At 40.0% G+C, this 27668-nt stretch overlaps 1 protein-coding gene across 8 annotated transcripts in view; it reads right to left on the bottom strand.

The window, feature by feature from the left end:
* The window catches only part of LOC135223644 (unconventional myosin-XVIIIa-like), a 1035943-nt gene that overhangs the window by 405498 nt on the left and 602777 nt on the right, over positions 1 to 27668 (bottom strand). For all 8 annotated transcript variants that reach the window (XM_064262281.1, XM_064262286.1, XM_064262283.1 and 5 more), the window contains one exon: positions 25581 to 25722. In XM_064262281.1, the coding sequence (XP_064118351.1) occupies positions 25581 to 25722 (142 nt within the window). The remainder of the gene's footprint in view (positions 1 to 25580; positions 25723 to 27668) is intronic.

The raw sequence follows: 27668 nt of genomic DNA, 5'->3' as shown, positions 1-27668 counted from the left end.
CATAAAAGAGTGAGTTTGGTGATTGAGAAAATAAACAATCGTATACAGCCATCTCTCTCTCTCTCTCTCTCTCTCTCTCTCTCTCTCTCTCTCTCTCTCTCTCTCTCTCTCTCTCTGACTTTGACACTGACTTACATGTCATTCCTGGTCATCTCACAGCCATGGATAGACATCAACTTCACAGCCGAGAAAAGGCAATTGTATACAAAATAAATATTTTCCAGATAAAAAGGCAATTGGAGGGCCTATGTTATCCCATATAAAAAACTCTCGCTTGGATAACTGTAAGATGTAGAAGAGAGAGAGAGAGATCGAAGGCAGGGCGGATGTAGGAAGGAGATTTAAGTAATACCTGGAAATGATAAACAACCCCTATAATCTTATAATTATAGCCTCAGGGTTTGTCTCAAAGACATTCAAAGGTGTGTCACACTAGTGACAGTTGTTGTTTTTGTAAAACTGGCGTCAGGACAGATTTTTAAGCACCACTGTGTTAATATAATATTAATAATTCTTCCATTACCTTTGATAACACTCCAAATTTCACGCAAGATAATCATAAAAATCTCTAAGATTGCACGACCACGCAAATTGGAAAACAATGGTGCTAGATTAAATCTGAAAACTCCAGATCTAGCGTGAAACGCGTTAGTTTAGCAACACTGCCATTGAACTTACATACATAGTATTGGGTCAATTGGTACGCATTGTGCAGGCTGTACATTTTAAGAAATGTTTTAAGATGATTTCTAAATATATGTATGTACATAAACTGTTTTAGGATGATAATAAAAGTATGCAGACCATATCTAAAGTATGTAAGACAATGATTACCGAGACGCCTTCTTAGAGCAGTACCCAAACGAAATGATATTTAAAACGCTATTGGCTGTTGTCTGCACAGCAGCCAATCCAGGAGCAGCATTCATTTTCCTTGTCGCTCATTGGCTGTACGCTTGGTGTTGATTGGTTGAACCCTGGCCCCATTTCGCGGAGATGGAATTGTGGGTATTGCGCATCTAGTATCCAAGCAGCCTCATTGCGCAGAAACTTACGGGTATACGCGAACGTTACGTTAACTCTAAGCTCTTGTGCGTATCAGCAAATACTGTGTGCATCGTTACTGAAAATGGACCCTAACCAAAGTGCCCTGCTCCTTCTAAGGCTTCTGGCCAAGTAGCTAAAAGAAAGAGACAGTAATGAGCTTGATGAGTAAGTAAACTTCTCGATATGTTGAAGGAGGGAAAAAGTTACGCTGCAGTCGGCCGCCATTTCAAAGTGAATGAGAGCACAGTGAGATACATAAAGAAAAAAGAAAATGAAATAAGAAAAGTGTTAGTATGACATACTATGGCACCACAAAGGCTGTGTCCACAGTGAGAGACAAAACCATCATGAAAATGGAATCTGCACTCGCGTTCTGGATCAAGGACTGCAGGAAGAAGAACGTGCCCCTTGACTCCAAGATCATATGCCAAAAAGCACGACAGATCTACCAGCAGCTATCAACTCCTACTGCTTCACAAGGTGGTGAGGAAGAGGAAGCCGAAGCCGAAGATGTGGAGGCACTGGAAGGCGATGAAGAAGGGACATTGGAATTCTTGGGCTTTGGAGAACCAGCTCCTGAAGAGGAAGATGAAGAAGAAGAACCACAACCGGGACCGTCCTCAGCTCCCCAAGGATTTCAGGCTAGCAAAGGATGGTTCCACCGGTTCAAAAAAAGGTTCCACCTAAAGTCTGTTTCCCTACATGGGGAAGCTGCATCTGCAGACAAAGAGGCAGCTGCAAAACATCCGGAGACCTTCATGAAAATAATCCAGGAGAAAGGATATCGCCCAGAACAGGTGTTCAATATGGACGAAACTGGCCTGTTCTGGAAGAAAATGCCATCCCGGACATACCTTATGAAGGATGAAGCTAAAGCCTCCGGATTCAAGGCACAAAAGGACAGGGTGACCCTCCTGATGGCTGCAGGAATGCGGCTGGTTTTATGCTGAAACCAGGCTTCATTTACAAGGCTGCAAATTCCAGGGCACTCAAGAACAAGAACAAGGCATTACTGCCCATCTTCTGGATGCATAATCCCAAGGCCTGGGTCACCAAAGTCCTGACGGAGTACTGGTTTCACCAGAGTTTCATTCCTCAAGTTAGGCAATACATGGCCAATTTGGACATCAACTTCAAGGTCTTGCTCATAATGGACAATACTGGTGGTCACCCTCTCGATCTTTATTCCAAGGGAGTCCAGCTTGAATTCCTTCCTCCCAACACCACCTCTCTCCTCCAGCCTATGGATCAGGGCGTCATCCGTGCCTTAAAGGCACTCTACACCGGGAACTCCCTCCAGCACCTTGTTGATGCAACGGACCGTGACAGTGAATTTACGCTGAAAGATTATTGGCGTAAATTCATGGTTGCCATGTGTCTGTCTGTCATTGACCGGTTGTTGAAGGACATGAAGAAGGAGATGCTGAATGCCTGCTGGAGTAAGTTGTGGCCAGACTGTGTCCATAATTATACAAACTTTTCTCCCCAGGAAATCCAGCATTCAGCCATTAATAAGGCAGTCCAGTTTGCAAAAATTCTTGGTGGCGAGGGCTTTGACGATATCACCGAGGAAGAAGTCGGCACCCTCATTGATGCCCACTCTGACCCCTTTACAGACCAGGACTTGGAAGAGCTGACGAAGTCTGCCAGCGAGGAAGAAGACACTCCAGGTTAAGGAGAGGATCAGAAGGAGGAGGAGGAGGGCCTGACTTTGGAACGCCTGTTCCAAGTTAAAAAAAATGGTAAACGACCTCCAGGAGTTTGTCGCAACATGGGATCCTTACATGGAGCGCTCTTTGAAGTTTTCTAATATTCTTGACAGAGCATTGGAGCCCTATAAAGGGATTTTGATGTAGGAAAAATCTATTTCTGGGCGAAGGACCCGTGTCACCCAGTGAAATAGGTTCCATTAGCACTATTTCTAAGGTAAAATATTGTTATAATACCAGTGAACAGCTAAATTGGAAATGCCAGATTATTCTGGCTCGCTCACCTTTATTAAAAGGTGTCAGTATGATTTCTGAGGCGAGTGAAACCACTACCACAGGTCCTTTTCCATTTAGCCTCTCCCTACATCAAAAAACCTCAAAAAGAGAGGAGCCGACCTAAGGCTCACTACCTGCTACCGTGTAGCTAGCGCCTCTGCCGCCATTCCTTTGATACCACTGCTACGCTGCACACGCGTTTTATTTTGCTGTGTTGTGTTTCTCGCTTTTTTGGAACTTTATTTCACCATGGATCGTCAATCTGCTTCTGCATCCAAGTTGAGTACTGCTATTATAATTGACAATATTTAGAGGCTGTCCTTGGCATGTTTAACCAAATTATTTAAGGTTTTTATAGTCGATGAGCCCATGCGGCGCCGGCCCTGAGCCACCATAGCCATCGTGCTCCGTGTCTCCTTGTTTCGTGTCTCACGTGGTCTCCCATACCGAGTGAGCTCGAATTATTATAGCAGTATTGTTATGTCTTTAATTATTATATTATTATTAGTGATGCATTATTGACGATTTTGTCTCTACATGGGGGATTTTACCGAGCATGTGTTCTCGTTTCATAGCCTTTGGGAACCCTACCGATCCAGTTTTCATGCATGCATGTTCCTTTTGGTTAGGTTACCTTGTTAGGCTCTATGAGAATTATGCTAGTCCTACTTTTAGTCCTAGCCTACCCTGGCAGCCTGTCCCGCGTTTATTCGTCACAACACTAGGCCAGCTGCTCGGAGTTTCCAGGTCTTGACCACCCTTCCCGGTTGGTCCAGCCTAGTCCCTCCAGGACGTTCCTCTTTCTCTTCACCTCATTTTATTTCCTTTCCCCCGTGTATACTGTAGATTTCATTTTATTTTATTTTATCTCATATCTGTGAGTCAGCTCCGGTTGGCCTATAGCCTTCCGTTTGCCTGGCCTTCTTCACCTCGTGGTTCCGCACCCAACCGTGAGGAGTCCCAGGCGATCGCGTAGTAGCCACCACGCTACCGCACCCCTCCTCCTCCCCCCACCCACCCATCTTCCACCCAGGTGGGGTGATATCTCGCTCACGTTGTCGCTGACAACCGATCCGGAGTCCCCCTCGGGGATGGAGGGAGGCCCCCACCGGGGACTTACGGTGTGCGGGTGGCGCTACCCAGCCGTTCTCATTCCTGAGTAGGGGAAGAGCTCGGCTCTACCCAGCCTCGGCTGGCCACCAGGCTCGGGTGAGCTCGGCTCCCCTCGGCTCTCTGGGCCATACCCTTGCCCTCAGTCACTCCCTCCCACCCGCTCTGGCGGAAACAGGATTCCGGCATAGCCGGACTCCTTGAGGGTGATGACTATCTGGAGGCTCCGGCCTCCAGCGGGCTTACATTATTTCATTTATCACCTAATATTCTTCTGTGTATTTGTCTTAGTTTAACTTCGAAGCCAATGTGCTTCTCGGGAGCTACCCCTCCCTTTTAGTTAAAGTGTTTATGGGTGGAGTTACAGCTCGCCTCCTCACCCGATCTCTCCCATCTTGACACCCCGGTACCTGCTTGGACTACTCCTTCTCCGGTGTATGGCAATAGTAGCTACCCCGCTTCAGTAGTTTTCCGTTCTCCGGTGACACCGGAAACACGGTTAACTACTTGCTACTCGCTCTACCGGATTCTCCAGCATGGTGCATGGCAAGAGAAGGCCGAGACAGGGATAATTCTACAACACCGGAACACTCCGGTGTTATGGCATATCAACCAAGGACATTGTCCGAACGGTTAACAATGGTACTCATGTATCATTCCATTTACAGGCCACCCATTGTATGGAGACCGACTGTAACGCCGTCCTCCAGGATCCCTGTGGGCACGATGTCTGCCGGACCCATGCCACCTGCGCAGTCCAACTAGAAGGTTCAGTAGTGTGGCATCACAAGAACTGTACCACCTGCTATGATCTCGTGGAACGAGTCTCCTCTGATGTAAGGGACTCTTCGGCGTGTTCATAGAGATACAGGGTGGACCACTGTAATATATATGTCAAACATATGCCTCCTAAGTTAAGTTATATTAATAAGAGATAAGTTTAAGTTTAACACTAACCCTCTCTTACAGGGAGCCCAGTCTGTTCGGGATGCTGCTATTTCCACCCTCAAGGTATGGGTGGGCTGCTTCGGGCGGAACGTAGCCAAGGCAAGGCCATACATCCTCTCCCAAGAGATGGCTACTTTGATCTTCCCCGGGGGGAGGGCCACCGGCTACGTAGACCCCGAAGTAGCAGCTCCCCTCATAGCATCTATTCAAGCTGCAGTGTCACAACACCCAGAGGAGGCTTTGACACAGGAGGTCGCAGAGGAGGTCGCGGCACTCGATCTGGACATCAAGCCCATGACTGTGGACGGCATGGGCAACGGTAAGGATGCTAGTGAGGCAAGCTTTGTAGGTGCTCAAGGCCTCCCTTTGAGCACGTCTAGACCTTCTTCCCCTTCCTCCTCTACTTCCTTTCAGGGATTCTCCGGGTGATTTCCATCTGCTAAATCGAAATCCCTCTCGGCGATCCCTAAAGTCAAGCACCAGCCAAGTACATAAAACTCTGGCTCACCATCCCGGAGCGGACAAACTCAAACAGGGGTCTCTCTCCATGGGGTCGAAGACCAAGTCTTCCAAGGAAAGAGCCCACTCTTCCTCTTCCGACCCTGTGGCATCCACCACTAAAGGTGTGATACCGAAGGTATTCAAGGAGAGGGCAGAGCACCCTCTCGACCAGGAAGCATTCCCATCCAAGTATGATGCAACAAATGGGGAACTGGTTGGGAACTTGGTCAACACCAAGTTCCAAGAAATCCTAGAAAGGCTGGTCACACAGGAGACCATAGTCGCAGGTCTCCAACAAGGCGTAGCGTCGGGGCTTCAACAAGACGGCAAGTCAAGGCCTCCCAAGGCCAGGTTATGCCGGACTCCTCCACTCTCCCTCCCTTCCACCCAAGCAACCCATGGAGGGTAGCTAACTATGCACCTTTTGTAAACGGCATGCTTACGATTGAGAGCTGCGGAACTCGAAGGATTGAGGACTTCGAGTTCCACCCACCAGGGTTGCAAGCCCCTTTCATAGGCTATGTCCGTCTTACGGAATCTGCTTTGATCAGGGAGGACAAGGTCCCAAAAGAGACGGCCATCCTCTCTCGGTACCAGGCACAACAGGCTTGGATCCGTAACCTCAATGAATGGCAGTGTGTTAACACTAAGGTTACGGCCTTCAGGAGTCCATTCACAATTTTCTCTGTGGATGCGGAGACCCCAATACCGTTCACATCTAAAGTGGCAGAACTCACTCTGCAAGCTGCAATGAGAGATGAGCCTATGCCACAGCTCCGGGAGACGGAATCAACATCTCTGCTACTTCCTGGAATAGATGACACTCTGGGTAGACCTCCCAGCCACCTTCTCAGTTGGCAAACTCAAACCTGACTGTGCCATCTCTCTATTTAGTGAGAGGCTATCCAGGCTGTCTGATGGGTTCATCCAGACGGAATTCGATGCTAGGACACGGCCGTTGTTCAAGATCATTGCTAAGGCACAATTGCTAAGTATGCAATGTGACTTATATGATTTTGTTGTGGCTAGGAGGAACTGCAGGAAGCATGTCCTAGCAGAATCCACGATCAGGCACAAACCCAACAAACTCCTGCCTCTTTCTATATGGGGAGCGGATCTCTTTCCAGCCTCAGCAGTAAACGAGGTGCAACACGAAGCTGCTAGGTTGAACCAAAGCCTAAGGGTTCGGTGGGGATTAGTCTCCAAAGAAATCAGGGTCTTCCACATCGAATCCCAAAGCAAAGAAAAGCCTAGGAAAGTTCCAGCCCTTCCAGGCACCACAGCAACAAGTGTTGGTTCAGGCAGTACCCAGTCCCCAACCCTCTACTCTAAGAGCCAACCCCAACAGCAGTTTGTGCTGTTGACACAGCCCACCCCAACAGCCGCAGGTGTCAACCTCCTTTGCTGTCTCCCCAGCCTTTAACCCAACCTTTGAAAGCCAGGCATTTTCAGGCCTTCAATCATGGTTCGGTAGGGGCAGCAGAGCTCACCACCATGAAGAAGTAACGGCAGCAGTTGCCAATCACAATGTTCATCACACGAACGAAGAAAGGCCCCCCAAAGCCTCCCAAATCGCCTGAAGTAGTGCCTCTTGAATCGCCTGAAGAAGTGCTTCCCAAATCGCCTGAGTCACTGCCTCCCGAAGTGGCTCCTGAATCATCATCTTTAATCAACATTCATCACTGGTGAGTACCCTGTTTACATATGTTGTACTAGCATAAAACAATTGTTTAATGTTCATACATATTTTGTTCTTTCTCTCTATCTCTTGTGATTTACATACAATTGTTTCCCTTGTAAAAAGAAAATGGATGTCTTAAATAGTAACTGTATGAAAGCAAACGTGCATGACTGAATACTTATGGGGGGACTGGATTATTTTCACATACGTAACTAAGTCATGCAGTACATACATATGTATTTATGTATAACCATAAAATGGAAGATTTACTTTAAAACAGTATCAATAATATTTCAAAGATTAATATGAACCATAATAGGATATTTTATGTATATTTGATGAAGGATGGTCTTTTTAAGGATACTTTGGTGTTTGCATGTTCAGGATAGGAGCTTATGAGCATTTTTAGAGGGGGGGTTCCAAACATTAGCAGGTTCTAACTATTCACGGGGGGTTCTGGTACGCATCTACGTATGTACGTACTAAAGTTCTCACACAACACGATAAAGTAGTACTACAACAAAATCACTAACGAATTTGTGTTTAATAAACGAAACCGTATAGAAACAACAAATTCGGCGTGTGTATAGAAATGATGCTGCTACCGAGTGCTGAAAAAGCACGCCGCTACGTAGATGCATGATGGAGAGATGCTGACCAATAGCAGGGCAGGATCTTATGGCGGTGACTAGCATCAGGAAACCAATGGGAGAGTGGGAGGATGGTGGCGAGGGTGCTACTCAGTTGGCGGCGAGCGAGTTTTAAAATTGTTATCGGTAGTCCGGCAAATCTCGGGACATTACCAGCAACAAACCTTTCGTATCCTGAAACTATTTTTGATATGTAGAGCCAAAAAAATCTTCGTATTTGCTTTCGTAACTCGAATTTTTCGTAAGTTGAGCCTTTCGTATGTCAAGGTACCACTGTGTCTATATTTCCTGCTTTTGTGAACTTTCTAACCTGTATTATAAGAGGGTTTGCTACGTTTCGGCATAGCCCATTTGGCGCTGCCGTTTCGGCTTGGCCGATTCGGCGTCAGAAAACTAATAGCACTATTCGGCGTAGCCGTTTAGGCGTCAGACTGTTTCAACGTCTTTGTTCGATTAATTTTTCTAGAAATGCAATACGTCCTTTCTGAACTTTATTAAGAAAAATAAAACAGTAAAAATTTTGTATTATTAAAAGACTAGTGGAATAATGTAAATAAAAAACTTGAATTGGGAAAAAATATAAATTTTATTACCTTAGAGAATAAAGGATCCTATTAAAACAATAATGGGATAATGCGAGTTAAAAACTTGAAATGAAAATACTTATTATTTTATGAAAAATGAAATTTAGTATAGTTTTTTTAACCTTAGGAATTAATTTTCATTTCGTTATTGACAACAATACCCTCCAGGAATTCAATAGGCTCTGATGACTCAACTTCCTTGCTATTTTTTTTATTCTTTCATCAGCATTTCTATATTTCTTTAGCTTTTTGGGAGGTGGATATCCAGAGATTAATTTTTCTAGAAATGCATCACGTCCTTTCTGAACTTTGCTCAAGGCATCAATAAATTTCCAGATGGAAGGATGATGAATTCCTAGTTCGAACTGTAGACGTCGATTGGCAGCTTCAGCGTGATTGTTAGTGCGATCTTCATCATTTACAGTGCGTTCATAAAGGTTTCCAGATCTCGGGAGCAAACATAGGGTTCATTCTTGCATTTCGACGCCTATTCTGTCATCCTATATAAGTGTCTTCAAACCAATGGAACAAGGGTATTAGTTCGTCTGGAAGACCCGCTGCTAGTGTATTCATGTATTCGTCCACCTTTTCTGAAGGCACAAAGGCGAGCGCTATAATCTTTTAGCCCATAACGCAAAGTCCGAGTCGGTTTTTATAGCGATTCAAATAAACCCAATGAAACAAGATGTCTGTGCATGTTTTGGCTAGATGGAAAAAACATCCCTTAATTCGAGCGGTGGGAAATGCATCTTGAAAGGCATGAATGGCAGCTTGCTCAAAATCACAAATTACGGAAACTGCTCTCAAATTTGGTTCGATGGTTTTAAGTAACTCAAATAAACGAGAATAAGTTAATCTTTGCTTGTTAGGAAGAAGAGCATAAACTATAGGAATAACTCCATCATGCTTCTTAGCCGATATAACAAATACTTGATGAAAAAGACTTGGCGCAATGGTGAAAGTTCCGTCAGCAAACCAAATTTCTGAGAAGACTAAATGCTGAAGCCAGCTTATTCTTCCAATATTAAAATTCTATTTACTGCCTTTTCCTGTGTCTCCCAATAGGAATTTTTTCTTCCATACCCAGTTGGGGAACATACAGTGTATAGGACTCGGGTATAACTAATTGCTCCAAATGAGTTGGGTTAGCTGGCGCTTTGTTTAATAATTTTCGTTTCCTAGTACAGGGGGTCCTCGAGTTACGACGTTGATCCGTTCTTAAGATGCGTCGTAACACGATTTTCAGCGTAAGTCGGAACATTAAAAAATACCACATGATTTAATGTAAATACCTATCAATAACAACGAGAGAACAATTCCTTACCTTTATTAATTTGATTGGCTTGCACACTGGAGAGGAAGCTGCGGTGCTGGAGAGACTGGGGGAGGTTAGTGAAGAGAAAAAGAACCTCCAGAAGATGCTGGAGATGCTGAGGCAGGTGATTCTTGAGGTGAGGCAGAACATACTACTGGAGATGCTGAGGCAGAACCTACAGAAGGTGCTGGAGATACTGGGGCAGGTGAGTCTGGGTTAGCAGAACATTCAGAAGGTGCTGGAGATTGTGGGGCAGGCGAGTCTGGATTAGCAGAGGCACCTGAGGTAGAGGGTACAGGATCTCCTGCAGGCCTCTACTACCTTCTTAAAATACTGCTCCAGGTTAGTCTGAACAGAGAGCGACCTCTTTTCATCCAAGATCGCCTTGTAAACACTGCATCAAATCCTATGACGCCTCTGGAAACCCTAGTGAACTGTCCAAGTTGGGATCCTGAGCCTCAAAAGTTGACAACGCTTTTGCTGCAAAAACTCTGCAAACCTCTTGTCAATTCCTGCCTTGTGAAAGCCTTAGGCTCTGGGGTGGTGCTTTTTTTCTTCTTCTTCCTCTATCATCTGCTTCTCCAGTTGTACCAGGTCCTCAGCAGATAACTCCTCGCCATGAGACTCCAGGCAGCTCTGTAACATCATCAACCTCCATCTCCAAATTGATTTCCTTACTCAGGGCAACAACGTTCTTGACAACTAGCTGAACTGTGTCCTCAAACCCATGGAAATCATTCACAAATTGAGGACAAATTTTCTTCCCAGACACCATTCATGTTTGTTTGCTTAACCTCCTCCCAGGAATTAGCAATGTTCTTTACAGCATCAAGGATGTTGTAGGATTTCCAAAAGTCCTTCAGATCGAGTCAAGTCCTTCTTGTTTCAGTTGCCTGTAAAGCCATAGCAATTGTCCTTCGTAGGTAGTAGGCCTTGAACGAAGCAATCACTCCTTGGTCCATAGGCTGTAAAAGGGCTGTGGTATAGGTGGAAGGTAAACCACCTTGGACATTAGGGTTGAAGTCTCCCAGCTGGGCAGGGTGTCCAGGGGCATTGTCCAGCACTAGCAGAACACCTTAAAGGGGATACCCTTGGAGGCGCAATAACCGCTCCACACTTGGAACAAAATGGTTTACGAACCAGTCCTCAAACACTGCAAGTGTCACCCATGCCTTCTTGTTGGACTTCCTAATTACTGGTAGTTGACCCTTCCAATGCCCTTGAGTGCCCTTGGATTTTCAGCCTGATACACCAACAAGGGCTTCAGTTTGAAGTCGCCAGCAGCATTACCCCCAAGAAGTAAAGTTAGCCTCTCCTTGCTGGCTTTATGACCGGGTGCTGACTTCTCCTCCTTGGCGATGTAAGTGCGGTTAGGCATACGTCTCCAAAACAAACCTGTCTCGTCTACGTTAAACACTTGCTGAGCAGAATAACCCCCCTCCTTAATTATCTCAGACAACGCTTTAGGAAATTCACTCGCTGCTTTCTCATCCCCACTAGCAGCTTCACCTTGCAACTTTGAAGGTTATGGTAATTGGCCCGAGCCTTAAATCGCATAAACCAACCCCTACTAGCCACAAACTCTTCATTTTCACTTCCCTCCCCCCTTTTCTTTTTTCAACGCTTCAAACAATCTTTTCGCCTTCTCCTGAATCACCATAAGGCTGACTGGGATACGCCGTTGATTTTGGTCTTCCAACCAAAGCACCAATAACCTTTCCATTTCAATTATTAGACCACTACGCTGCTTAGTTATCACTGTCGCTTTCATAGGAGCAGATCCTTTCACATGTTCAACGATGCGCTCTTTATCTTTGATAATGGTAGCAACGGTCGAACGGCTAAGGCCAAGCGAGCGGCCAATGATTGTTGGCGTTTCTCCCTTCTCAGATCGCTTTATAATGTCCACTTTAATTTCCATGGTGACGGCCTTTCTTTTCTTCGATACACTACCATCAGAAGAGTCCGCCTTGCGCTTGGGAGCCATAACAAAGAGCAAAAAGTTACAAAAACGATACAACATGAGGGAGAGAGAGGCAGTGTAAACAACCAAAATGGCGCATGGGCGAGGAATGAGCGTAGCGAAGCGACGCGCCGTCCTCTCCCCACGAAGCGTATTCTTCCGCCGTGCGCCTTCCCGGAACTAGTTTCGCGTTTGTTTACGTCGCTTATGACGCTAAACCGCGTAGACGGAACGACGCAAAAATATTATTTTTTATATTTTTATGGGGGCGCGTTCGTAACCACGAAACATCGTAAGTCGAGACCGGCGTAACCCGAGGACTTACTGTAATAAGTTTTTGCATTGCAGGCAAGTCAGGCCCTATGGCTAAAGCTGCTTGAGAAGCGCCAGTTAAACATTCATTTACTACAACGGTTGGTGGCTCCAGCGTTTCAGCACTTCTTTTCTTAATATTTTTTTTCAACTTTTCAACTTCTACTTTTGCAGCAGATGGTTCATGGGTATGTTGATTCAACTGGCGAATCACTTTTCCATCCTTCATATGTAATCTTACTTTACACCGATCTTTCTGTTCACATCGCCAGAATTTTAATTCAGAATCACTCTTGCTCATTGAATCAAAAATAAAAAGGTATCCATCGTGAATCACTTTGCTTCTTCCACGTTTTGTTAAAATATCTCCTTCCATTTCGTACAATAGGGCTTAGACGACTGAAAATTCTAAAGCTACCAAAAAGTAAATGTAAAAATAAAAAAAAAACAATTGTTCAATTGTTAAACAATTGTTAAAATGAGAGCTAATTGCGATATAACGACGAAGTATCTATTTGATGGCTAAATGTCGTTTACAGCGACAAAGTAGTCATTTGACGCCTAACAGTCTCTCCGCCGAAAATGTCTATATGCCAAATCGGCCAAGCCGAAACAGCGACGCCAAACGGGCTACACCAAAAAGTCTCATTCCCATTATAAGAGATGTGTATTCTACAATAAGTATATAAAAACTGTAGCAGATTTCTTCACTAACAGCAACAATAACAATAATCATACTGTCAATATTTTATTTTTCTTACATATCTTCCACCCTCAGTGGAAAAAACACAATGTACTAAATGTTTTAAAAGACACGAATGACCATAAAATAATTCTCAATAACATCAAAAACCAGGAAACAGGGGAGGGAGGCAAATGGGAAGCTTAAAAGAAGATTCTGGGAGGGTATGGAATAATAAACAATCAACACAGCAAACGGAGAAGAAAAGTTCAGCACATCTGAGTGAATGAAGAAAGATAGAAAAGATTTGAATTATCACATATGAAAGATGAAAATTGATATCAAAGTTGCAGAAAAGGATTAAATGAATGAAAATCTACATATAAGACTGAATACAAACTGGAGGATGATGACATGACAGAGGGATTGATAGAGATTTAGATATATAGATGTTACCCCAGTTTGATAAAAACCTGATATTTGAAAATATTAATGGATGCCACCAAAGAAAAAGTAGAGAAAAAAAGCTCCTACAATCAATAACTGTCAAGTTTGGCTTCATTCCACAGCATTCCACAGAAACCAACAGGTTATATTTTAAATGATGAAAGAAAAATAAAGAATGAATATATGGAGTGCTTAAAAGACATACTAGGAACAGGGAAAGCTAAGAGCCCAAGAACATGAGAAAAAACATGAGATTTTCTACAAGCAACTAGAGGACCAGTCATTTGTAAACTGAATAGAGCATAGGAAAATACTTAGAAGGCTTGGAAAATTCTTAAAATCAACAACTGTCAGCCTGGCTTCTTGCCTTAAGGTAGTTTTCTCTACAGAGAACTAAAGAAGTACCAAACAAAAAAGGAAGCGATTATACCAGACATCAGGTGATCTTGAGAAGGCAATTTACAGAGTACCAAAAACCAAAAGAGGGGCATTAGGTAAATGAAAAATTTGAGCGCCTATCAAAGATCAAAACTGGTCTCTTTATTGTTTATCATAATACTGGAGGGAGTTAGAAAGCCCTGGTAGGGGCTAAATTCAGATGATATACTTGTAGTGTGTTCAAAGCAAACTCATAGGAAAGAGGTTCCGGAAATGTTTTTAAAAGATGGGAGATAGAATGGTAAAAAGCGAACTGAGAAACAATGTAAGCATAAAAAGCTTTTGGTACTGAAAAGGAAAAGGTTAGTGTTGTCTGGGAAAAGGGTATGAGAACATTGCAGACGAGATGTAAGGTGAACTTAACAACATGCATCCAATATTACATATGGTATCACAAGAAGATGCTCAGGACCACAAAACAAAATTTAATTTTCATAGATACAATGTATTTGAAGCCCAAATACCAAAGAGATAAAATGGACAAGACCGAGAGGATCAATACCATTAAGTATAGTAATGACAAGTCTTAGATGTAGAACACTTATGTTATTTAGAGGCAAACTGTGAAGTAGGAATTGAGAAAGCAGTAAGAGAAACAACGGCAACTGCATGGATAAACTCAAAAGAATGTTATACCTCTAGTAAAGATGAACATCCAACTAGCAACAGGGAAAATTGGAGAAAGCATAGCAATTGTATGGATGATACAAAAAAAAAAAAGACTTTTAAGACTATACTTTAAAGCAGAGCATTCACTCAATAAAGAGAAATCCTTCAAGAAACCTGCACTATCCTACGTTACAGAAATATGGATACTTACAGATGTTTTAAAGAGATGTGACTAATGCTGCTTAGATTCAAGGCTTGGGATTTAATGAGAATTCACAACTCAAATGAGAAGGTTGCTGTGATAAAACAGACTGAGATAATTTGGATATACAAGGAGAAAGTTAAACAACCATTCCAGCTTGCATTCGCAAGCTACATCCTGCATTAAAAACGAAGGGTTGTCATTTCTAGGTACAAACTGTAATAATATCCTTAAATGAAAAACACAACTCCTATACACAGTATAGTGAATCAATGCAATACACTATGCTGCCCTGCAATGTAAATTTAGTAAAAATCTTTTTCTTTAGCAAGCAAAACATACTTTACTGAAGGTGTCCACTGAGTGAACATGGGTGCAGACTCGTCATTTAACATGTACTATACTATACGTTTATACATAGTATATGTGTAAGTGTTTACATAATAAAAATATGGAATGTTAGTCCATATATATAAAAGTCTAAACTAAAGAGGTTCAACCAAGATTGCTTGCAGGAATGTGATCAGACTAGAGACGCTAAAGATGACGTATACAATAAATATGTAAGCTAAGATAACATGCCGTCACCTGTAGTCATTCAATTGTTTATAAACATTAGTCCAAGCTCCCTGCTTGAGACAACTACCCCGACTATATTCAAACGCCTACGTGATCTGTAGCGTGTCTCATTCGATTGTGTGTTCGTATGAAACTATGGTCATTGTATGTATGTTCATATGTTCGAACTACTGTCTGTTCCTTCATAACTTGTAACAGAGATGGTAGACAAGCAAGGGAAACAGTAGTTAGCTATCGTCATTAGTTAAGACCTGTACCTCTTTTACCTAAGCTTTATCATGTAGAGGAATAGGATTAGCCATCATCATTGGCAGAAGCGATCAAGCTATCGTCATAGAAGACTTGTACGATCATACCTGATCTTCATCATGTAAAACTTCAGAAGAATATACTATTTTTATACTTAGTGTTTTCTACAAGAACCTCACCGAACCATGAGTTTAACACATCGTCGTAAAGATAATACCGACTTCGTAAGTGATCTACAAAACCCCAGACACTCCCTTGAAGATGGAAGTGCAATACCAACCGACTTAGCGTATAGATTATCGCTAGTCAAACATTACCTCATAGGGCGCCTTATCATACAAGGCACAAGCCCTAATAATTGGTGGCCAGCGGACCAGGAAGAACTCTACAACGTCCTACGAAGAAAAAACAGATAATAAATCATGAAGTCAACGACGACGAAAGCAGCAGATTCTTCAAGCAACCTAGTATCATCATTAGTGAGCGACTTCAGAAAACAACAAGATTCGTCAAGCAACTTAGTATCATCGTTAGTGAATAACTTCAAGAAACAAAACCGACGTGTCCTTTTCCTACGGCAACGGAAGCTTCGTCTCTCATTAGAATCATTCAAGAAAACATCGTTAGTGAGCGTTTCCGGCACTGCAAGAACAAACCGAACGTCGTCTGCAGCATCGGATTTTCAAGGGCTTCGAATCATCGAAACAACGCGCACTGGGGGAAACTGAACGCCAAACCAGGTCGTCCGCTAAATAGAGAAGGAGGACCAAGGCCGTGTGTCGTTATCGGAACGACCGTGACTTCCCACAAAAGCAAGCTAAGTACAATTTTTTATTCATTTGGAGTAACTTTGAGTGTTTCCTTTGCAGGTCGAATTTCGTTATTCCTGTGGCTGAAGTTACGAGACATTCTTAATCTTACTTTTTTACAGAAATTATCTATATCATTGAGATTTCGCTACTGCGAGTTTTTATCTTTGAGTGTCTGTTTCCAGAAGTTCTACTGAAATATCATAATCATATACTATGTTAATTTTATCATTTTGGGTGATTATTAATCCCTTACGTAACAAATCAATATTAAACAGTGAATATGCGTTTACGCAGTGGACGTCTGTATTTGTACAGATGCATGGATAGGGTCGTTAAGCACCGTAGTGATTAGCAAACACACAAAACAAGTGGAACACCCGTACAAATCTAGATAAATTAGAGGTAACACTATATTTCGGGTCATGACAATAAATGCTCCTTTGCAAGTCCCGATCGCAGTTTTAGCCTTGAGTTTTTTTGAGTTATATAAAATATCGAACCTCAATGACTCGACTTAACTTTAAAAAATGCCTGGAGGTTTGCAAGGAATAACATGTCTGTAAAAAAAAAAACTTTCATCAGGCTAAATGCGCACTGACCAGATCCCTCACTATTTCAAATTTTAGCAAAGAATGAAGTACAAACAGTTAATATTGAATACAGTAGAGATAACTTTGTCTTATTAGTAATCGCTCAGTTCCTAATAGCTCGTCATTCATTGCTTTATACGTAAACCAGCAACATAATGCTAAAAAACACACAATACGTTTGCCGATGGTAATAAAGAGAAGGATCCTAATTATTACAAAAGAAATAGAAACAGTAGCCTTTTCAGAATCAAACAAGCAAACTCGGTTACTGTGTCACCTAGTCAAGCGGTCAAGGTTAGTCAAAAAAACTGCCGAAGTATTCAAAGCATAGCAAATTCCACACAATAAGCGACTCTAGCAGAGTGGGGAAAAGCGATGTTGGTTCATACCAATATCTTTTTTGAATTTAAAAGGATTTTTCCTATGAAACACACGACCGTATAAGTAATCAGAGCAGGTTTTTTTCGTTTTAATTTTAATACATTTAAGTTATAATAAATACTGGTGGATTAAGCCCAACTGTACGCGCCGTAAAAATAGAATATCTTGTTTTATTTCTTTAGCACACGCAATATCTTGTTATTTACGGACTCACCGTCTGTTGTTCGAACTTGACCCCCTAATGAGAAGTCCGGATAAGCGAGCGCTTACAGATACCTCTATAGTTTTATGAAAAAAAAATTGATCTGTTATCTAGTGTAATTGTAAGATTCATCTAGGGGTATACAAAATATTATCTTACATCCTGCAAAATAAGGCGTGTTTATCAAAGGAAAATCCTATAAACCTTCAAACATATTAAAATCCGTTTGAACAAAAATGAGACAGTTAATCAAATAATAACTTATATAAAGGAACTATACATTTGTCTCATAAATCGTAACATTGTTCAAATGACCCAACAGAATTCTCCCACAACCGCAGTCGTACTTTGCACGCAAAAATCTCGAGAAGCATGCACCCTCGAATGTCTTAGTGCGTGTAAAAAGACTTTGCTGGGAAATGAAATTTTTAATCCTTCCCGACACTCTGAAATATAACGATTTCCGCGAACAAAGCCCTAAAAGTATACATATCGTGGATACGGAAGTTATAAATATCGCATTTTTTATTGTTGCTAATTTTTAATCACGCCCCACCAGTCGTGGATGAATCTCTCTGATGAATCTATCTAAAGTAATATCCGTAAAGTCATTCAAGCAGAGGTGATTCAGCAGATTTTTTTAATTTTCTACCTGAATACCAGGAAGTTTCTCCACTGGCGAGTGATCTCTGGAAAAAAAAAAAACGGATGTATTTTAACACAAAACAACCGGTCTAAGAAGGACAAACATAAAGCTATTTACGTACCTTCGTATAGATTCTCAATGAAATTTCAAAATAGAGATAAATGACGAAGTTGAAAAAAGTTAGTAATAGGAGTCATTAGGAAATCAAATAAGCCCATATAATTTTTCCCTCAAATGTCATGCCATAAAAGATCGGACTTGGCGTATCTGCGTAGATTTCTGACGCTTAAACAAGGAAACGACTCCCGATAGTTTCCAGTGCCATGTACCGACGACATCTTATCTCTGTTAGGTTAGAATAAATTTTTTTCACCAACTTGGACTTATTTAAAGGCTTTTACATAAATACCATTACCTAATCTATAAAGCTTTTACTTGAAAATAACCAATTAAAAACTAAGTGATTGGACCTCCACACACCGGTTTGTTTTTTTTCAGCACACTCAGGGGACATTATCAATTTTTACGTATGCCTCCGGCTTACGTTGCAAACCCTAATTACATATAGTGGTTTGGAGATTTTTAAGGGATACCCTACAGCTTATATGGTTGATCTTGTAATCTTTTCTAATACCTTAGAAGTACATTCACATAAAGTAGAGCTAGTGCTACAGAGACAAAGACAAATAATCTCAGAGTAAAATATCTAAATGTGAGTTTTTAAAACCGAACATGTTTATCTATTGGTTTTATGTGTCTGGTCAAGGTCTTAAAAGTAGTCCATGGTAAGGTGTCGGCTATTCATAACTTTCCGGTACTTATTAACGTAAAAGGGGGATACAGCACTTTTGCGCTGTAGTGGGTATTACAATCGTATGTAAATATGTAACTCTTCAATCATGACAGCTCCTTAACAGATCTTACGAAGAAGAGCGTAGATTTATTATGGTCTGAAAAGCATCAACAGGCGTTCGATATCTTAAAAGCGGAAAATGCAGCTTACCTAACTTAAAAATCCCTGATTTAATTTAAATAAGGAATTTTTTTTTATTGCAAACAGACGCCTCAGACCAAGGGGTAAGTGGATACTACTTCAGTAATATGATAAACAGTTCTTCCCTATAGCTTTTATTCACGTAAACTAAAGCCCTCTGAAGTAAATATGCAGTAATAGGCAAGGAAGGGCTAGGTATCTTTAACACTAGTACATTTTTAAGTTCATAATCTATGGCTATCCTGATAAGTCCTTACTGAACATGAGTCCTTTACCGAGTTTTTCAAAGGCTTTAATCACAGTCAAAAGGAACTCGGTGACAAATGATCATTCAGGTCTTTGGAGCCAAGTTTAAGATATCTACCTGGGAAAGCAATTATCATAGCTGACGCATTATCCCGCAATCCGCACCATACAGCAAAGAACCATTAATTGGACTAAAAGATATAGAAACATCCGTACCTATTGTTAAAACCGTATCTAAACAAGAAAATTCCTTAACCCAAGAGATCGCGAGCATTGAATATCTGGGTCGGAGCGCAGAACTGTTACGAACTGAACAAAGCAAGCGTCAACAGACATAACCCAAACAATAAACACTTCGAAACGGAAACAGGGTCAGCGGCTAAGCAAAAACAATACACACTTCGAGCAGAAACCCTAAAGCAAAAGTATACTTAAGGTATGTGTATCAGAATAATGTAATCAAATGTAATATTATATGTAGGTCTGTGACAGAGAAAACCCGAAGAACACAGCAGATGACTAACGACCAGGTAGTAGTAATAATCTCTCTCATACCAATCGTCATAAACTGGTTGCATTCCGTCATCCAGGTTCCCTCCTTTTTCACAGAAAGCCAAATCACTGTTTACTGGCCTACATGCTTACAGATATAAAAAGCACATAACTAATTGTACACGTGTCCATGAAAACAAGGATACACTAAGACACCTGTCAGATTTAGGAGCCTATCCTGTGCCAAATCAATCCTTGAAAGAATATACGTAGAATTATTAACAGAATTACGAGTCTGACAGAGGGAATAAACACTTCTTAGTGTTAATAGTTCCTTGACGTTATATAGAATTAATAGCACTAAAAACAAACACCGCAATTAGAGTGCGTTAGGATATTTATGAGTGCTAAATCAGTAAATATGGAATTCAACACATAATAATCTGTGACTCGGGTGGTGTAAATCAATAATAATCTCCTTAACACGTTGTGTGAATTCCTTTCCATTAAGAAAACCAATAATAATATTTTGATCACCCAGAGTCAATCGGTTTTGGTAGTAATAACGGATAATTAAATAGGAAGTGTCAATGTCTTACGAGTTACAACTCGTGATATTGGATCCGACCGGATTATAGCGGTTCTCGCGGTTTTAAATACCTTTATCATTTATATCTTGTATCTATAGAATTGATGCCGCAAGTAGCCTTATACGGTACGCCGCTAGAACACTTTTCCAACATATTCAAGCCAACCATTAATTTATCAAATAAATATATAAAAAAAAATATATACATAAATAAATATAAAAAAAAATAAATAAATATGGATACAAGTGGAGTCAATATAATACACTCCGTAAGAAGTCGGAAGGGTTACAAATTATAAAAAGGAATCACGATAAAATCATCAAGCAAAACGTAACCATAGGTTAATTAAATATCTAAATATATATGCGTAAAGATTTGAACTCTAACTTAACGCTTTAGTAATGACAAATAAGCTAAAAGTTCAAACACATATCCAAAAACCTACTGACATATTGTCTGTCCCCGTGATTTATATTCGAGTCAATGAAAAAAAAAAAAAATTATAAATCGTAGTTTTTTCTGAAAAAAAAAAAAAAAAATTTAATAAACAAAAAAAAATTAAAATAAACACTAATAAACGAAATAAATAAAATAAATAAAATAAAACAAAATAAAAAGAGATTTTAAAAGTCAGAAGTCTAGAAGTGAAAATGTTATCTATGAAATAATCCTATATGAATCTTATACAGGGCTAATAATATATATAGAATTTGTATGGAAACCTTTTTCATATAGTTTGAATAAGGAATATTTATTTAACATAATGCCAACATGAAACTAATATATTGTTCAATTTTGGTACTGTTGTTTTTTTTGTTTTTTTTTTTCAGACATTCTTCTCATGCGGGTGGAGAATTAAAACACATAAAATATTATTGAAAAATACTAAAGTCGTATCTCTTACAGCAAGTAACGTAACTCTTAGCTGGCTGAGAGCAATCTCCTGCCAAGTGACGACGTCATCATTGCCGTATCAGCATTTGTTCCTTTTAACCTCAATAATCTGCTTACACAGGCTTCATCTGTGTGTCGTCTCTGCTTGCAAAAGCAGATTGACTGGAGAAAGGAATGCTTAGTTTCATGAACTTCACATGTGGTTCATAGGTCACATGAACAGCCCACATAACATATTCTTATCCGTGTGTGTAATGCAATTAGTTAAGGACTTGTAATCATTTTAAAATTAAATGAACAATATAAGCAAATAGAATTTCTATAACAACAAAAATGAATTAATTTTTTTTTCTGAACCTCATAGACAATTAGAGTCAATAATTCAGCTTATGACATGGGTAAACGACATTTAGAATTATCAAGTTGTGGATAAGAAATATTTACTTGCAACATTAGCCTATTACAATTCAAGTAAATCACATTCATGGGAAAATGTCACATTTTCTTGGAAAACCAAAGTTTATATAGAAATTAGTTACATAGTGGGTTTTTTTTTTTCGTTGCATCTCCTACCTATTAATAATGTTTTAAAAGTTAACCTCAGAGGATGCGCACTGAGAAAATTGAATATGAAACTTTTGTTAGGCACATAGAATCATGATTAATCTTCTCTTTGACTCTTATGTTGCCTGGCAATCTTACAATTAGCTCCGTCCGGTTTTTTTTCCACTTTTCTTTGTCTAGTAACTTACTACCAGTAATATCGAATTTCTTTGAGATTCGTATTGATATCTATTTATTTTTTATAATTATGGATATTTTTTACAGTCATCATAGACCTGGATAGGTTCACTCATTGTTAATGCCATGGATAAAAAAGTTTGTACAGCGACTCTTTTGAATTCCAAATATCAGCGAATTCAATGTGGGTTAAGTCCTGGTCTAAAAGGCTCTCTTCCCTCTCCCGTATTTGGATGTCGTCTGAATTTACTTTGCCCTTGTGACGAGTATAATTTCACTTGCAGGCTGATTAATGGAACCGGTTACAGTATCCTGCAGTACGAGAGTTTCACATCGCAACTCAAAAAAAATCGTTCGTCGCAGCGGACGACTACAGTCAAGTAACAACCGCCTATCAATGTGAAAGGAATTTCATGGACTTCTCGACCGACACCGTATCTCGTCGTTAATCTCGTTTTAATGCGGAACGCTCCGGCGGCTGTCGGAATCGACTACAAAAAGGGACATACTTCCGACAATTACGACCCGAAGGATATTCAACTCTATTTTGCTGGCGAAGGACACCGTGCTGGGATGATCTATTCATCGCGAACGTAATCGTGTAGCTTAGGATGCAGAGAATAAGTATGAGCGCAAAATGGAACGTTGGACCCGCCCAGGCAAATTTTCCCCTTGTTTTAACCATTGAAAAAAAGGCCGTTTCATTTGGTTAAAGGTGGTTGTCTGGAACTGTGTATGGACGAAAGTGGTTCGAAAGCTAGTTTAAAATGTGAAGTAGTATAACCTCGGTCATGTATCCTATATATATAAATGATCATAAATAACAGATTGAAATATATTTTTTTTGCGTGTACGCACTAGGAATCTATAGATAAATGATCATAAATAACAGAATCGAAATATATTTTTTGCGTGTACGCAATAGGAACTCTTATATAAATGATCATAAATAACTGAAATCTAAATATATCTTTGCGTGTACGCAATAGAATCTATTTAAAGTGCACATATATTAATCATAATTATATGAATCCTATATACATATGTATAAACAAATCAGGTAGCCTATAATCAATCAGTTTACCTTTTATCTTAACATATCCGCAGATATATAACAGTTAGCATAAAAATCAACGAATCAATCAGCTACATTAATAATTTTATCAATTCATATATGAAATTTTTTTATCAGTTAAAATATGATTTTTATCATGTTAATCTTCATTCTATGCAATTATCAGAGTACATTAGTATTATCTGTAGCATATGTATCTTAATGAGATGAAGTGAGAAACTGTATCATTTTATATCACGTGATCACTATTATTTACCATATTCATTGTTTTATAATTTATTACTTGAATCAATTCATGTACACCATGAATTTTTTATTTATTCTATATATATATTCACATAGTGTCTGTATCACACTCCTATAAGTCAAATGCAAGTCAAGTTTGAGTAATATTCAGTGGTTGGTTTTGGTAGCTGACCGAGCTAATGTAAGTGTTTACTAATAAAAAATATGGAATGTTAGTCCATATATATAAAAGTCTAAAACTAAAGAGGTCAACCAGATTGCTTGCAGGAATGTGATCAGACTAGAGACGCTAAAGATGACGTATACAATAAATATGTAAGCTAAGATAACATGCCGTCACCTGTAGTCATTCAATTGTTTATAAACATTACTACCATGCAAACATTCACGTGCCTGCCTGCCTGCCTACCTGCTGCCCCCCCCCTCTCTCTCTCTCTCTCCTACTCTCTCTATTCCTCTCTCTCTCTCACTCTCTCTCTATCTCTTTCATTCATTTAAATTTTTTAAAATTTTTTTATATATATTATCCTATATAAAAACCATTTCAACATTTACAAAATTGGCACATTTATGCCTAATTGAAGGCAGAATACTAGGTTTAGGTATTTGACAACGCATTACATCTCTTCACTACTTGTAAGTGATTCTCAGCAAGCACTGGAGCAGGAGAGCTCAGGGTATCAAAGGTCACATGAAGGCCGAAGATATACCATATTCAGCAGCCAAATAAGAGTCCTAGCATAGCATAAGGGGAACCAAAAATGCAATAGCTTGCATCACAATAAATTTCAAATTACACATTTCAACTGAGGACAAATCGTCTTGTGAAGTTCCATCCAGCCCATAATAAGTCCATATGACAACTGTATTGCCCATTCCATATCCCTAACCCCACTTAGCAATCAATAAGGCAATCGGCAAACGGCAACAATTTTCACAATACTGTAAACTAATCTGCATACAAACAGTACTTAGAGTTCACCAAGCACAGCACAAACATTTTCCTCTTAATCTAGACCATACCATCTTTGCTCCACACAACTACCTTCAAAATACCAAGTTCTATTGTAAATTTTGCCAGACCTTCGTGCAAATGAATGCGGCCGGCGGCCTTCTTGCATCCAGACACACAAGAAGAATCTTTTTCGCCTTGTTGTGGACAAAACGTTCCGGGACCTAATTTACCTCCCTGGAGGAACTCCTGATGCACTGATTACCACTGCAAATACTTCACAGTACTGGTTTTGGAAAACCAAATAAATAGCTGATGACTAATATTTATCATAAATTCTTCCCGAGAAAAGACGGTGGTCACCAGACCTTTATTATAATTTCTGTAGTCTTGAGACTAAATTTCTGAAGTCTCAAGACAAAATTTCTAAAATTGTGCTCTTTAAATTGGCTTTGAAATATAAACCAAATAAACTAAAGTGAAAAATACTGGTTGAAAATAATCACCTAGCCAAGAGATACCTATCAAACCAAGTTTCATCAAAATCAGATACATATTAACAATGCCCTTCAGATATAGTTGTGTTACCATGATGATAATAGATGAAAGAATGTCTCCTGCTCTGACAACCTTCTGCTTTACCATCCTAACCACTACAAACTATTGAAAATATTTAGAAATGACAAGAAAAAAGTTACTTGACCAAATAAAAAAATGAAAAAAACCTGGGTTGGTGTTCTCAAAAGCAAAGACATCTCTTAATAAAAAAAAAAGAACCGTAGGTTTTGTGTTCCCTAAAAACGACGGATGCACTCTTATTTCTTCTCAATTTACCAGATTTCTCAACACTTTATTAAATAAGAGTATCTTGTCACGTTTATCACTAAGTATCTTATTTTTTACATAAGCATCAATATGTATATAAAATACCTTTCCATAAGTGCAGATTGTGGATTAATAAAACAAAAATGGAAAATGTTTCTTCCCTAATAACAACATAATACAATATTCGTGTTTATATTGTTGACACCTGCAGTGACCATGGCATAAACGCTAATACATCTGCAAGTTCATCTTCATCAATATTGTACAAATTCCTTATCGTATCTACACACGTCTTACTTAAATTTTTATTGCCACTTTCTAAAAAAAAAAAAAAAAAAAAAAAAAGTGCACGAATGAAAATGAACCAGAAACAACAAATAAATCAGTACAATAAGCAAAAATAAAAGAATTAGCAAGGATTTTAAGAACATAAAAAAATCCATCATAATCAAATACAGGAACTTACCAAAAGACCTGTGTTACCAATACAACAGAGTATAGGTATTTGCCAAATGTTTCTTCACCTCTATGCATGAAAATTCTTCATAATATGAAGGATACATTCAACAATTTCAAAATGATTAATTCTTACCTGAATGAAGCCCTTGTTGATGGAGTGGTTGGATTTGCATAAAAAATAGAGCGTGCTAATTCTTCAACTGATGTCCCAAGAAGAGTTGCTGCACGCTGGGCACTACCGGGTTTGTTAAACTGGAATTTATTATTTGTTGATGCTGTGAAAAAAAAAATTACATTACACATTGTATAAAGTATCTATGTGGTCAAAAGTAAAAACTGCACTGAGGAATTTTTTATCAGTAGAAGTTGCTGTCATGACCTCAAGTAGTTTACCCTTTCCATGGGTCTATCCTAAGCTCCATGGTGACCAAACTAATGTCAAAGAATTCTCTTTAGCAGGTCTTGTGGCCAGGTACTGTCATAATGATAAACATTACTAACACATGAAAGTGTATAAAAGTACTCAGAATAAAACCGAGCAATTTCTCTTACGTATCAGCAAATGCTAAACCCAAGTTTACACCTACATCCAAACCCACAACAGAAGTGGCTATGCACATATGTCCTTTTAACTGTGGCTGTGAAAAGCCATACACTGGTTTTTCGTGAGCACACATCAGCTCTTCTCACAATTTATGGTCATTATTTGTAAAAGTTTTATCTAAAAAAAATGTTCCACAACTATCAATGCTATATATATATATTATATATATCTATATATATATATATTATTATATATATATTATATATATATATACTATATATATTATAATATATATATAAACACACATACACACACATGCAGTGGTCCCCCATATTCCGCAGGGATTGCGTACCAGACGACTCTCCTCCCCCCAACCCCCCCCCTGAACTAGTTGGAACCCCTATAAAAATGCTTAAAACCTCCCATTTTGTTAGCTAAAACTCAAGAAAAAGCCACTAAAGGTTTATACTTGTTTTTTAAATACTTTTATCACAAAAAGTGCATTTTATGATGAAATTGATTAAAAAAAACAGGATTTGTGGTTATTTCTCATAGAACTATACCGCATATAGGTGAATTTTCTGCGAATAAGGGGGGAATGTGAGCCGATTCAATACAGGTTTGAATATGCCTTCTCTCCGTAAACTTATCTCCCTCCTGTTTTTTCCTTCACATCCCAAACCCACATGACCGAGATCAGGTCATATAATTTTGGTGTCAGGCGTGGGGTCCTGTGGGGTCTTGCAAGTTCTTGTGGGATCTTATAAGGTCTTATGAGGTCTATGAGGTGTCAAACAACGTTAGTGCTAAATCATTTTAGCCGACAAATAGTAATATGAAGTAAAACAAACATGGAAACAAGAGAAAGTTCGGTGGACGAGGTGATGACGAGGAAAATGATGAAACGAACTCAATAAAAACAGTTATGGCTACAGCAATTGGCAGAGAAGTGGTGATCAGTGCTATGAACGGGAAAAATAAATCAAATGGCCCTATGATTTCGAAATGCACAGTGCTAACCAGAAAGACAGAGTACACTCGTCTCCACGATTTTCGAAAAATGCACAGTACTAACCAGAAAGACAAGTGTACAATCACACACCCTATGATTTAGAAAAAATGCAGTGCTAACCAGGCAGCTGGAAGTGCGATCGCAGAAAGAAAATCATTAATAAATTACTGCTATTAGACAGTTTCATGACCAAATTCGGTGATGAACGGGCGAGAGAATTCGAATCAGCGGGAGTAGAGTTAACAAAATATTATTAAAAAATCCGTTCGAGACAAAGACTAGTGTGGGAGAATTCAAAAAGTGACGGTTACAGTACCGTGGCCGCCAAAGTCAACCGCTGGTGGTGCTGTGGTGGTGGCACCTGAACCCCCTTCGTGACCCCCCCCCCCCCCCACCCCCCCCCCCCCCCCCCCCCCCCCCCCCCCAAGTACCGACTCGTGTAGCAGATGAAGTAGAGGAGTAATGAACGTGTTTTGAATGGAGAGATGGCAGTGGGGAGCCGTCCAGCCCCATAAGGAAGGACGTATGGTGGCAGTAGCAGGTGGCATGGAGGTAATGCCAAGATGATGGTACCTCTGGTTACCACCAGTGCCGTGCGGGACTGTTATGCAGTGCCCGGGAACAAGGGATGCCTTGTTGTCTTGTTGTGAGGGAAGGGATGCAAA

This window comes from Macrobrachium nipponense, chromosome 10 (assembly GCF_015104395.2).
Source record: "Macrobrachium nipponense isolate FS-2020 chromosome 10, ASM1510439v2, whole genome shotgun sequence".
Taxonomy (NCBI): Eukaryota; Metazoa; Arthropoda; class Malacostraca; order Decapoda; family Palaemonidae; genus Macrobrachium; species Macrobrachium nipponense.
The sequence above is the reverse complement of the archived record's forward strand: the minus strand, read 5'-3'. Positions and strand labels throughout refer to the sequence as shown.